Consider the following 14,306-nt stretch of genomic DNA (forward strand, 5'->3'; position numbering starts at 1 on the left):
GAGCATTTGACCAGCTCTCTTTATTTTCGTTTTTTTTTGTAATTTTCGGGAAAAGCTGGAATTTTATATTTTGGTTTAATTTATTTCCAACCATTTATTAATTCTGATCGGGAAGATTTGCGCTGCTGAATCATATTAATGAATGAATAATCTCTGACCCTATAGTCATTGATTAATTTGCATCGTTTGTAATTTATATGTTTTCTCTCTTGATTAAATACAGAGGCTTGGCCTTATATACCGGAACTCGACTCACATGTATTCAACCGCGAAAACAGGTCATGCCAAAATTATTTCGCTATGAGTTCTCCAATCGCTTTACCAAAATAATTCGGCCGTGACACGGAAAAAGAAGTTGGCGCCTGTCAATTAGTTTCAAAAAGCGAAAAGCGGCAGCGGCACCCTTATGAATTTTTTATCTAGCCTTATCAGAAAACGGAAGAGTCATTCTTGTTTTCTTAACCTACAAGTCTCGCCACACTCAAACATATTGATCGGTGAACCATTTTCGGATGATTTTGTGGGGGTTGGGGTTAGGTAGCTGACAAGAACGTTCAAATACCGTTAATTGCTTGAGCGAATTTTTGAATGATGAACTTGGCTGAAGGTGCCACAAGATCGCTGGCATATATAAGATCGAGACAGCAGTGCCACAGCAAGTGAAGTGGCCTTTCGCAAGTTATTGTTGCTGTGGCGCTGCTGTCTCGATCTTTTGCAAGCGATCTTGTGGCACCTTCAGCCAAGTTTATCATTCAAAAATTCGCTGAAGCAATTGATAGTATTTAAACGTTCTTGTCAGCTACCTAACCCCAACCCCCACAAAATCATCCGAAAATGGTTCACCGATCAATATGTTTGAGTTTTGTGTTCTTGCCGATTTTCAGCACGTTTTGTGTCGATCTGTCGAGAGAGTGCGATTATGCTGACAAAACTAATTCGACCATCAGGAATAAATAAATATTTTTGAGATATAAATTCTTGAAGTGTTTTAAAAATTGTATTTGGTTTTTCGTGTTACTCCATTTCATTCTAGGAATAAAAGTAATCTTGTTCAACGCGGTTACACAGAAATTTAATTACAAAACTCATGTCATCTCAAGCACTCACGTAACAAAAACAAGAGTTAGTGCGTTTGTAGTTTGAAATTCTTGTTTGATGTTTAAAGATGATTAAATATTCGAAGTGACTAGCTTGTTAAACGGATTTCCTTAGGATGTGGTAGACAAATAATTGGTTTATTTCAGCTAGAATTTTTTATTTGATATTATATTATATCGACGCCTGCGGGAAGTGCATCAATTTGATTTTTCAAGGTGCGTACCAATTATTTTTATTTAATTTGTTTAAAAACATAAATTATAATTATCTCTCTGATTACAGATACGTATTTACTGCTCCACATATATAATGAACTAAATTGCCGCAAAAAAGGAAAAGACATTCATGGTGTCCCCTCTTGCCTCTTGCGACGGCCGCTTGTGCTTGTCCCCCCGCCACGAATTCTGAGAGCAAAGCCCCACTCGCCGCTGCGATAAAGAGCAGGCTGTGTTGGCTTTGGCTGGCTGGTTGCTGCTGCTGCTGCTGCTGTGGCCTCGGAAGTTCATTTTCCAGTTGAGCGTTTCAGTCTGAGCAGGCCCGAGGTGCCAGGTGGTCGACAACCGATTCCTCACGCATGGTGCTTGGCTGAGTCGTTGCTGGACGAGCCACCCCGCCAGCAAGGACGAAATGCCGCGTGGAAACCGAGTCGTCGACTCTGCCGAACAGCAGTTCATCCGTGAGTACAGACATTTTACCACGCATGTGATTCGACTTTAGGGTTATTTAGTGCATCTCGTTTCGTTTCAACACGGTTGCGCCAGCCTCGTGCGCTACGCTGTAAGCGTGGTACATAATCCTCTTTAATCAATTTATCCGTCACTTTCACTCAGACTTAATGACTTTAATCGGCTTGAATCAATTCGTATTTTAATTAATAAAGATGGGCAGGGAAGAATCAGATAAATCACATTAAATTAAAATACAAAAGAGTTAGTTCTTTTGAATTAGTCAACTCTACGTGTGAGTGAGCTTATCTTGTGCCAATTTTTAAATTTGGAACCTAGAGCTTATCAGCTTGTGACGACGCGACTATCGCGAATGAGCATTACAAAATGTTCTAGGAAAAGTAACACCCACACATTTAATCCTTGTTTACGCATCTCGTCTGCTTTTTGCGTCTGAAATAAACAAATAATTAAATCAGAGATTGGGCGTGATGACAGAGCAGCACAGGGCTTGTGGGTAGACAGTGCTCATTATCTCAGTCTCGACTCTGGCGGTTTTAATTTTTATTTTCCTGCTTAATCCTCAAATTCGCGGCCGCACTCACGGGGTTTCCCGCTGCAGACAGTTTTGTGACACCGTCGACTGTCTCAAAAGAAGAAGCATGCCAGGAAAAGAAACTATTTGTCTTTGGAATTTTCTGTTCAAATCGACGCCACCAACGCACACAGATTTGCTCTCCCATCTGCTCGCCTTTTGTTGTGAATTTTCCCAAGGTCGTTCTTTGGGGAGTTTGTTGTTGTAATAGGAACCTTTTAAAAACACACATTGTATATCGTCTCCTGCGGGCTTGAGCGGGACAGCCACTTGCCACTTCCTATCTGACGGCTTGTTGCATGTTTTTAATTTTCTCTAATTACGAGAAACCTTTTTTTCAATGAAGAAAAAGACTATAATATTGTCAACTCATTAAATCTCTGACGCAAGGATTTTAGGATACAGGGATTGCGGTCGTCAGTTTTAAAAGTGTTGTTAGCTTATTGAAGGTTTTGGAAATGGTGTTGAAATACAAGGTAAATGGACAATAAATCATCTTTTTGAGTCCATTTTAAATTGAACAAAACCAGGAGGATTACAAGATTTGATAAGGGCTGATTAAAAGTATAAAGAAAAGGCATCATAACGACACGGGGACTGCTAAATCAGACGTGTTTTGACGTTTTGTTTCAAGCAATGCGATGAATTTTAAAATATGAACAAAAAAATCGCAATTCACCATAATATGCGGAATCTCTGAGCAGTGTACAAAGCCGCCAACAGATGGCGCCACCGTTTACTTCCGATTTTTAAGGCACTTCCGTTGAGATTTAAAACTCAATATATCCTGCTGCTGTGCATTATTCACTTATTATGCTTTCTTTTTATGCTCTGAAAACCAAAATTGGTTCAGCCATAATCGCCTTAGAAACGTGAAATAAAAAATAAATTGCTGAATTTAAACAATTATAATTTTTGACACACAAGTCCCCTGAAGTAATGATTGCTGCCATTTTGTAGTAACGATGAATTTAAATGTAATAAATCTTAAAAAAATAAACAGAAAGAAATTGAAATAAAAAATCTTTCCCGCGACGTGTCTGCGTTTATTGGCTGGATTGATTTTTGTTTTAAGCCCATCAAAAGAAATCATTTAAAGAGCGGAATGCTCAGTCTTAAATCGTTGCAAAATCAGTGCAAACCTAGTGTAACCGCTGGCTTCGAACACATAAATTTTGAGTAAAAGTGCAATGCTCTCAGTCGAATTCAAGTTTATCCTCTCCATGAAGCAATAAGTTGCAAAATCACCTGCAAAAACTGCATCTCTGGCTCAACAACGTGATAAAGCACAATTATTCTCAATCCATCACACTCTCAAAGTAAATAATTATTTCCTTCTCGTCATCTCTACTTAAATTTGCTCCTCCCATCTACAAGGAAACTGTTAGGATTCGACGTGTTTGTAAAGAATTCATGTACAGCCTTTCTTGATATGTGTACTATGAGAAGGGATGGTAGAAACTCAATTTTTTGGTGATTTTAAGTAAAATACATTTGCTTTTTTTTGTAGACACTGTTTAATGAGGCAAATCGATTGATCTGTCATTTTTGACGTTCTGGAGGGTTAATTGTAGAGCAAAAACCTTCCGAAAGCTGATAAATTTCCTACTTTTAACAAATATTTCTAATAATGTCTCAGTAAAAATTAAGTGAATTGATTTTTTATTTTAATTACAAAACTTAAGCTAAATTACCTCATTGTAGAAAGTTTGAAAACGTTATCTGGTGCTTTTAAGGAGCTATAAGCCAATTTCCTGGCAAAGTCTAAAATCTAGGACATTTTCCGGAAAGTTAAAAGTGACTCAGAGTCTATTTAAAGACCGTCTTTGACGAAGTTTCTGAGCACACCAATCGATTCTTGTAAGTCGAATTAGGTAAAGTGGGTATTGGGTATTTTTTTCGACCAGCAGGACGTGCGTAGCACAAGTAGAACTTTTTTTACCGCTAAAACAACATGAACCTATATGCGAGAACTGCGCATGCGTAAGACTCGTCAGAGCTGGTTTGAGCACTTGCAGAAAGACCGCCTGTACGAATGACTTCTTATTTGTCAGATCCAGCCATCTCTGACGCATGCGCAGTTCTAGCATATTGGTTAATATTGTTTTGGCGGTAAAAAAGTTATACTTTGTGTTACGCGCGTCACGCTCTACTTTTTGGTCGCATAAAATACCTACTTCACCTAAATTTGACCCTCAAGAATCAATTGGTGGGCTCAGAAACTTAATCAAATTCGGTCTTTAAGAAAAATCATTGTAATTGTTCTTATATGGGGTTGGAGTTCGAAAACCAGTATTCATACTTAATATAACGCATTCAAATTTCATATTGGCTGCCGTCAGCATCAAACATGCACATTTCAAATCCGTCTCAATTAAATTCAAATTGTGGTAGAAGTCTACAGCCATCTGGCCAGGTTCCCTTTGAGACCAGACAATCAAAATACAATTCATGATATTCGTCACAACAGAAATGTTTTTGCATATACATAGTACTAAAAAAATTATGATTGACAATCATTCAAATGGCTGAAATCTTAAATCAGCAAAACAATGCGGATAAATCGCCATTGCAATGTGTTATTATGCATCATCTCTCCCTCTCTCTCTCTTTGGTTGCAACCGAGCTTTTATTTATTATTGTCGAGGTCCTTAACCTCATACCTGGCCAGAGACACGTTCGCTCCCTCTCGTCATTGGCGCTGCTTTAATATGCACTGTCATTCTCAATAACTCACTAGCGAAAAGAGACTTGCTTAATTAAGTATACGACCGAGCACTCGTGTCTGGATTTGGGTCAATTTATTCCGCCCTGCAGTGCATAGAGTAGAAAGAGACGGAAAAGGTACAAGCCAATAGCTCAATGAGCCAGCTAAATGTGCTAATGCCGCTGACAAAACGTGTTTTTCTCACTTCCCCGCATATTTTTCGCTCCGAGCATTTGGCAGGGATGACGATGTCGAGGGTATATTGTGACACTGGAGCATTTACCTCGTTTGTTTCCGCTCCAGCCAGACTAAACAACACAAACAGCGGTCGAGGTGAACAATGTGTACAGCTGCAGAGCCAGCGAACTTTCCTCATTGTCAGGAAAATGGTCACGTTATTTTAACAATACCAAGACACTTTTTTTTCCCAGCAGTCTATTCTTATTTACCTTTTGCTCCTTGAAGGACATTTACGCAAAAATATTATTTTGCGTGTTATGTTGGAAAATGGTGAAAAAAATCAGAGTACCGTTGGAGTTTTTGGAATAATCGGCCGTCGGAACAAAGAGACCGGCCATATTGTGAGGGTCGAAAAGTCGGAAAAGGGTAGGGTAAATAATGTTCACAATGTAAAAACGTGCGAGCAGAGGCACGATGCAAAACTAACGCACGTGCGTTTTGCTTTGCGCGTCTGCTCGCACGTCACAAAACAATTTCCTACCGGAACAATAAATACCCCCCCCCCTCAGGAATCGATTAGAACATACAAAAATGTTGGTCTAGCATTGGTCTTAAAAAAAAAATAATAAATAGAATTGTAAAATTAAAAATTAAAAGTAGCGCCAATAATTCAATTCAAGCCTCTAAGATTTACAACGCATTTTTATTTATTAATATATCTCAATTTGAGTTGAAATCAAAAAGGTTCCTTCAAAATCAGCATTTTTTAAAATCTTATATTTGAATTAACATTAAAATATTTTAATAATTCCAGCGCGAAAAAAACAAATAATAATTTAGAAGTAAAATGCCGGCGGATGGGCAAAATTATCACCTCTCGCTTTCTATTTTTCATTCCGTCATGTAAATCAATGGACTAAAGACACAAACAGTAAACATTGGCTAATCTTCGGTGCCGAGGCAGCAAGGTTACGCCGAGAGATCAAGTGCTCCAGTCCAGTCCAGACATTCTAGCACAGGCGTTAGTCTAGTGCACACAGCTCTCACTCACATTTATTTCGCTCTTCTCAAAAAGCATGGCCAATATGAATTACAACTACATCTGTCTGAACACTATGGGTACTCGAGCCTCAACAGCTTAATAATTCAATTTTTCTTTTTATTTCAATTGCAGATGGGGGGACGACCATTTCGGAGTTCAGCCACAGGGAGTTTTCCCAACCAGCCACCTCGTCTCACCTGACAACGAGCAGGGGCGACGACTACGACGTGGTAAGAGCACTACTTAGTGTCGAGCTAATCCGCATGCGAGCCGTGATTCATCGTTACTTAACAGCCCTTGCGCTCTCGATTTGTGTCATTAGTGCCAAGTGTCCCACTCTTTTCCATCCGGTGACGCCACCCTCGTCTAATCGTACTACTCACAATTTTTTTGTTTTACAATTTTTCGACAGGAAGTGATTGGCTACCAGCGAAATGCGTGCAAAATTTTCTTCACGTGGCTCTTGATCCTTCTGAGCGGCGGACTGTTGCGCCTGCTGTTCCACTGGTGTCCCCACTGGATGCTCGTCTGCACGCATTCCAAATGCCACCTGAGGAAGGCTGGATCCGTCCTCGTCATCGTGAGTTTATTTATTTGCAAATTTTTCAAATTATTTCTACAAAACCGTGCGTGATTCAGTAGGAGTTGCACGCCGATTTTATCGCACGAGTGAGTCTGAAATTTCAACAAGCTTGCGTTGCTTTTGCGCTTCCTGAATAAACTGTTTGCGATAAACTCAAATACGTAATATAATTCGCCCTTGATTCACAATTGGATGTATGCATTTTTCCCATTTTTCTATCAGAAGGAAATGCATCGGCCTTGGTCATATTTATAAGTGGATCGATATAGTGGGGCAATTGATTTTTTTTTAATATTTGGATGCAATAAGCAGTTGATCAATAAAAAATTTGTTCTACAATTTGAAATAAACAAAAAGCAAAAGTGAAAATTAAAATTATCTCAAAAATATACAGCGCTTGACCACATTTTCTTGGCCGATTTTGATTTCTCTCGTCGAGATCTGTCCAAAAGCGTATGAAACTTTTTAGGGAAACTTTTTTTGTGAAATAAAATCAGATTTTAAGTAGGGAAACAGTCCTCACCATTTGAAAAGCATGCTAACTTGGTAGCCACTTTTCTAAACAATATTACAGTATATATGCAATTTATTGACAAAATATTTAAAAAATCAAATTTAGTGAGGTATTAGGAATTATAATTCGAGTGGCTTTTGAGTGCAAAGAGAATAAAATCTGTGCCAATTCTGAAAGCTAACGAAATTTGAAATTTCCAGCATAATTCTCCCCGATTTCCCAAAAAACCATTATTTTTGCGGAAAAATTGAAATATACTAAATAAAGATTGTTTTTGCGTTAAATTAAAACTTTACGTTACATTTCTGCCATTGATTTTCCCAGAACATAATAGGATCATTCCCAAAATTTTCCAAAAGTATGAAAATGACGTCTCGATGAGCAGATTCAAAAATGTAAAAAGTTATTTGAAATCCGATGTTACTTCCCCGAATTCCCAGATAAGTCGTTTTAAAAATCCTTCGTATTTTCCAATAATAAAAAATTGGAATTGCTATAATTAAGCTTGATTTTATGGAAAATATGTTGGAAAAATAAAAAAAACTACAACAAGCCGTTCCATTACTGCGCGCGATTTTCCCAGAGCATTTTTACGTTGGAAAGATTTTTAAAAATCTCGGAAAAGATAGAAATTGCACATCATTCAATTCGTCTCGCTTGAGCAGATTCCATAAATGTTGAACATTTATTAAAATTCGACAACTTTTGATTTTTTTTTAAATAATTACATCTAGCAAACCATTACGGAAACCATTTCTTTTTGAAATTTTAATAAAGATATGCTTTTCGAAACATTAAAAAAATTAATTTGAATTTACTCATTTTACATTTCATTTTGTTAATTGAGATCAACATTTAACATAAATATTTTGCTGCGCATTTCAGGAAACATACCAGAAAAAGAAAAAGTCCCACGCCGTGAAAAAGATCGAGGTTCTCTCGGCGAGGGACGTGCTGTCCAGCGACAGATACCAGACCGCCGAGTGCAGCGAAAAGCTGCCACTTTACTTTGACGACGGATGCTTCAGAGGTCAGACACACGCTAATTTGCCGAATTGGTACCAATAGATCGTGTTTCCAGAATTGGAAATCGTGCGGCTGCTCAACTTCAAACGAGAGAAATTCATTTGGGACGACGACCGGCAGCTGTTCATCGCGATTTGCGGCCTGGACACGTCGGACGACATGCAAAACGTGAAAAACGACCCCCAGGGCTTGACAGAAAATAACCAGAGACTGAGGTAAGCCGTTCGAAACTCCGGGTTTCAAATTTTAATGTCCATGGGCCAACAGATCCATAGTGTATGGGCAAAACGAAATCAACGTGCCCCTCCAGGGTGTCGGAACGCTCATCCTGCTGGAAATACTCAACCCTATTTACTTCTTTCAAGTATTTTCGCTCACTGTTTGGTTATGTGAAAGCTACTACTACTACACAATCGCCATCATCATCATGTCAGTCTACGGAATTTCGTCCAACGTCATCCAGACCTACAGGGTAAAATTCAGTTATATAATTGTACGATATATTCGGGATACAATTAGATCTGTGTCAGGACGTATATATCTTTTAATTGATTATGATTTAACGGAAATGACGATTTAAATATTCCCGTTTTGCTCACTTAAGATTAAATTTAGTTGCGCTTAAAATCTTTAAAAAAAATACATCTCTGCGCGAGCAAAAAAATTGTATCAATTGATAAAAATTGCAATTTTTATTTGTTGGCCGAATTGTCTTGCTGAATTAATCAATTAATTTTAATTTACAAAAAATAAATGCTTGAATATACTTATCGGCAAATTCATGCTTTATTATTTATTAAAAAAACTCTAAACAGTTGGTTTATATTTTCAGAACCAGAGGAATCTACACAGCACCGTTCACTCGGTGGACAGAGCGCAAGTGCTGCGTCCCGACTCGAAAACAGAACACATTCCGACGACGCAACTGGTGCCAGGCGACGTGCTGGTGATTCCGTCGCACGGCTGCGTGATGCAGTGCGACGCCGTTTTGCTTCGCGGCACCTGCATCGTCAACGAAAGCATGCTGACTGGTAATAGAGAAAAATGCATACATGCGGTTGGTGTGACACGAATTTCAATTGTAAATAGGCGAAAGTGTGCCGGTGACGAAAACGTCGCTGGTGGCCAACTACAAGCAGCTGGACAAGAGGGAGAAGGCGCACCACACGCTCTACTGCGGCACTCAGGTCATCCAGACACGGTACTATGGCGGCGAGATGGTGCTCGCCGTCGTCACCAACACCAGTTTCATGACCGCCAAAGGAGAGTTGGTCCGATCGATTTTGTACCCGCCGCCCGTCGACTTCAAATTCGACAGTGATCTCTTGAAATTCCTCCTCTTCCTCGCCTTTGTTGCTAGTTTTGGACTCGTTTACACCATTGTGTTGAAGGTAATTTTAATTTTCGACGGGAGGGATGCATTTAAGGCCAATACAGGCCTTAAAATATTTAAATTTGCTATATAGGTGTCGTTTTATATATTTTCGAACCTGACAAACTCAAATTTGGTGTCTCTGCCCTAGTGAGTATTTTCGCAAAATTAGTTATACTATTTTTTAATTTTAAATGTACAACTCTGCCCATATGGATTCAATTTATTAAGTGTCTTGTGTCTTTTCCGCAGATTATCAAAGGTGCTCCATGGACTGATATCGTTATCAAAGCGCTGGACATTGTGACCATCACCGTACCTCCTGCATTGCCTGCTGCCATGACGGTGGCTCGATTAAATGCTCAGACTAGACTGCAGGAGGACAAGATATTTTGTATTAACTCCCAGGAGATCAATGTTGCCGGCTCCATTAACTGCGTGTGCTTTGATAAGGTCTGCGTTAATATTATTCATTTTATTTTCAATCTCTAAAGTAATTAATTACAGACTGGTACCCTAACCGAGGACGGCCTCGACATGTGGGGAGTTCTTCCTGTAGAAAACGGACAGTTCACTGATCCCTGCCACGATGCTGGTGAACTGAAAGCGTCCTCCAACCTGCCGCTAGCTATGGCTGCTTGCCAGTCTCTCACGCTCATTAATAATGAGATCATGGGAGACCCTTTGGATTTAAAAGTAAGCCTCCCTTTTTTGACTCTTGGGTGTTTCCATGTGAATTTCTTCTGGAAAATCTTTGGCGTTATAATGATGATAGAACATTGGAAACTTTGCGCCAAAAGGTGCCCATTTAGGCAGCCTACAAACTTTAAATTTGAATAAGATGTTTAGGAATTTTCCAAATTTGGGTAATTGTTTAAATTATTATTAAATTTTGAATGTCTAAAACATTTACTATTTAATTTTTATTTTGAACATAGGATACAATTTTGCCCTGAGTGGGCTTAACATAATTAGAAATTTTCAGTTTTTGAGATACAAAGATCTCTTGTGGAAACACCCTTTGACCAAAATTTAATTTTTAATTTTTTTAAAATTTAATCTCATGTCATGTTTTCTATCAAACCAGACGTTTGAGTTTAGTAAGTGGCAGTTTGAGGAGCCAGATATTGACGATGCGTCCAAATACGACAATATCGTCCCCACGGTTGTCAAGTCGCCTGAATCTGATTTTGTGAGTTTTTTATTCTTTAAATTTTGAATTGTTTTTAAAAACTGAAATTTTGCAGAATAAAAAACAAGTGGGAATTATCCAGCAGTTTCAGTTTTCGTCGAGCCTTCAAAGAATGTCTGTGATAACGCGTACTTTGGGACACAAAGAAGTCTTTGTTGTGAGCAAAGGATCGCCTGAGAAAATTTCTTCGCTGTCCATTCCAGAAACAGGTATTTTTTGTATTTGATGATTGTAGGCATTGAAATAAAATCTAAAGAAATTGTGATATTTCAATGGTAATTCTTGTGTGCAGTTCCTGAAAACTTCCATTCCGTGCTGATGCAGTATTCAAAAGAGGGCTACAGAATAATCGCAATCGGCTGGAAAACTTTGACTGGCTTGAGCTACCCAGCGGTGCAGAGGCTGCCCAGGGAGGAGGTCGAAAAGAATCTCACCTTCGGCGGGCTCATCATTCTGGAAAACAGACTCAAGCCTGAAACGGCCGACAACATTGCCATTCTGCACAGGGCCAAAGTCAAAATGGTCATGGTCACTGGTGAGGATTTAATCAATTCATTTTTCATCTCAAGGAATTTAAAATTATGCTTTACAGGGGACAACATTCTCACTGCTGTTAGTGTGGCCCGTGAGTGCGGAATGATTGCCGAAGGGGAGCACGTCATCGATGTGCAAAGCGTCGAAGCGACTGCCGACCATCCACCGAAAATTTACTTCACATCACAAGACCACGAGGTGCGTTGCTTTGTCCTCGGATCTAAATTTTACTCTGAAATCAAAATCAGCAAACTCGGGCCTTTTATTGCATGTGGATGCAGAGGGTGTTCATGTCGCCCATTCTGAGGGTATGGGACCAATTAATTAATTAAATCGTGTCTTTATTGAATTTTAGAAATCTGTTAATGGTTCTGGCGAGTGCCGCCTGCAGCCATACGCGTTCGCCATGAACGGCACCACTTGGAGTATTATCAGGGATTCTTTCCCAGAACTTATCCCCAGACTGATTGTAAGAGGCGCCGTCTTTGCCAGAATGAGCCCTGACCAGAAGCAGCAGCTGGTCGGACACTTCCAGGAACTTGGATACTATGTCGGTAAGTTCATCTTGCTTTTGCAGAAAATTAAAATAACTTAAATCGAATAGCCACACCAGGGTAAAATTGAGCATGTTCTGAAAGCTTGGCCGTTCCAAGTTCCAACGGTGTGCAGATCTTAAATTTTGAACCAATACAGAGCCCGTCAGGCGTCTTTAAGGTGTCCACACATGGGAATTGAACGATTTGATCGTTCTAAGGCTATCCTGACGCTAGGGTTCAATTTCTTATCTATTCTTATGGTCATATCTGACCTCAGGGTGATTGATTTCCTTGTTAAACGGTCTTTTAAATTTTTCTGTAAAATTTGGTCTTTTCAACACCTCTATATAGCAACCTAAAACCACACTAACAAATTATGAAGGTGGTGAAAAAAGGAAATTGAAGGCCATTACAAATCTCTCTTGGAAACACCCATTTGTTAAAGGGGTTAATTTAAATGCTCGACTATCTTTGGTAATCAATTGTTTTTGCAGCCATGTGCGGAGACGGCGCGAACGACTGCGGCGCTTTGAAGGCGGCGCACGTGGGCATTTCCCTGTCGGACGCGGAGGCGTCGGTGGCGGCGTCGTTCACGTACAAAGAGGCGAACATCGCGTGCGTGCCGATGGTGATCAAGGAGGGCCGGGGCGCAATCGTGACGTCGTTCGGCGTGTTCAAGTTCATGGCGGCGTACAGCCTGACGCAGTTCGTGTCGGTGATGATCCTGTACTCGATCGACAGCAACCTGACCGACTTCCAGTTCCTCTACATTGACATCTTCCTGTCGCTGGCTTTCGTCGGCTTCTTCGGCAACACGATGGCCTACAAAGGCGCCATTTCCGCCGAGCCGCCCATCACGAACCTCATCTCGGCCGTGCCGATGGTGTCGCTCGTGTCCCAGATGCTGCTCAACGTGTGTCTGCAATTGGCCATCTTCGCCCTGGTGCAGCACCAGCCGTGGTTCAAGCCGCACGCGCCGCAAAACTCGAACGACTACGCCTGCTCCGAAAACTACGCTGTGTTCGCCGGCTCGCTGTTCCAGTACATCCAGATGAGCATCGTCTTCTCCAAAGGGCCGCCGTACCGAGAGAGGATCTGGACCAACTACTGGCTCTCCGCTTCCATCGTCCTGCTGACCAGTATGTGCGTCTACATCACCGTGTGGCCGGCCGAGTGGCTCGTCGCACTCCTCGAACTAATCATGCCGCCGGATATCAGATTCAGACTCTACGTCATCGTGTTAGGCGCCGTCGGGTTTTTCCTCAGCTTCTTCTTGGAGGAGTTGCTGGTCGAGGGCGTCGTGCAGACCAAAGTCAAGTCTGCAGAGAGGTCATTCGATTGTGTCATGAAGGAGATGGACGAAGACACCAAGTGGCCTGTCCTGTCCGCCAAACTCGAGGTGGCCGAGCCGCAAACGGCGGTCGACGACGCCAAACCTCACGTGCACATGACTGTGCTGAGGGAAACCAACAATTTGCCTTCGCCCGTGAATTAGCGAGTGAGTGAGAAACGAACGAGAACTTTGCCGTGCATTTATCAAGAAGCTATAATTGCCCACATGCTGATTTACAATTATTATAATTATTTCTGCTGCCAAAGTTTAGAAAAGCACATTTAAACTTATGATACCTGAGGAATTTACTATAAATTATAACTTCATAATAAAAAAGGAATATTTTTTACCAATGCAATATAATTAGAGTGTATTTAAAGATAGAAAAACGGAATTTCCTCGTTTCCCTGTTTTCCCAACAGGACTAGAATTTTTTCCTTGAAAAACAGACATTTAGGGGTGAAGAGTGAGCACCCCATAACTCTTCAGCTGGTCGGTCAGGGGAGGTCGAGACAAGTAATATGGCGTGAAGTTTTTGCAAGTTAAAACCCCAACATTTTAAGTTCGCAATATTTTCAAAACATGCAAAGTCCAAAATCGTGTTTTTCATGTTTATAACAAATTTAAAATGGAATTTTCATTATAGCTCATAGCACACGTTTGTTGACTATGAGAGCAATTTTACTGCAAAATTGTTAAAAATTTCAAAAAACTGATTTATGTAAAACATTTAAATACAGAAAGTAGAAGATAAATTAACAGAAAATATTTCCAGAAATTCAATTCCACCTTCAAGCCCCAGCTGCGGGATTTTAGGTGGCGGCTGACTCTTGTCATTTTCGCCTAATATCGCCCAATTGGTGGTGACTGAAGCTTACTAGCAGCAGTAAATTGTAAACTTACAAAAAAAATTCTTGGAAATATTGCTA

At 40.2% G+C, this 14,306-nt stretch overlaps 1 protein-coding gene across 1 annotated transcript; it reads left to right on the forward strand.

The window, feature by feature from the left end:
• The first annotated feature begins 1,541 nt into the window (after positions 1-1,541).
• Positions 1,542-13,740, forward strand: LOC135935661 (polyamine-transporting ATPase 13A3-like). The gene is made up of 16 exons (XM_065478148.1): positions 1,542-1,774; positions 6,420-6,517; positions 6,700-6,867; positions 8,270-8,414; positions 8,466-8,625; positions 8,678-8,882; positions 9,243-9,441; positions 9,500-9,801; positions 10,035-10,235; positions 10,290-10,478; positions 10,870-10,974; positions 11,030-11,183; positions 11,267-11,509; positions 11,567-11,706; positions 11,864-12,062; positions 12,539-13,740. Exons 1-16 carry the CDS (start codon positions 1,726-1,728, stop codon positions 13,537-13,539), a joined length of 3,558 nt encoding a protein of 1,185 aa, XP_065334220.1. The 5' UTR covers positions 1,542-1,725; the 3' UTR covers positions 13,540-13,740.
• Positions 13,741-14,306: the final 566 nt, after the last annotated feature.

The sequence above is a fragment of the Cloeon dipterum genome, chromosome 2, assembly GCF_949628265.1.
Source record: "Cloeon dipterum chromosome 2, ieCloDipt1.1, whole genome shotgun sequence".
NCBI lineage: Eukaryota > Metazoa > Arthropoda > Insecta > Ephemeroptera > Baetidae > Cloeon > Cloeon dipterum.

Coding starts and splice junctions, on each gene's coding strand:
- LOC135935661 (XM_065478148.1), top strand. CDS start 1,726: ATGCCGCGTGGAAACCGAGTCGTCGACTCTGCCGAACAGCAGTTCATC. Junction 9,442..9,499: donor CAACGAAAGCATGCTGACTG/GTAATAGAGAAA, acceptor AATTGTAAATAG/GCGAAAGTGTGCCGGTGACG. Junction 10,479..10,869: donor GAGACCCTTTGGATTTAAAA/GTAAGCCTCCCT, acceptor CTATCAAACCAG/ACGTTTGAGTTTAGTAAGTG.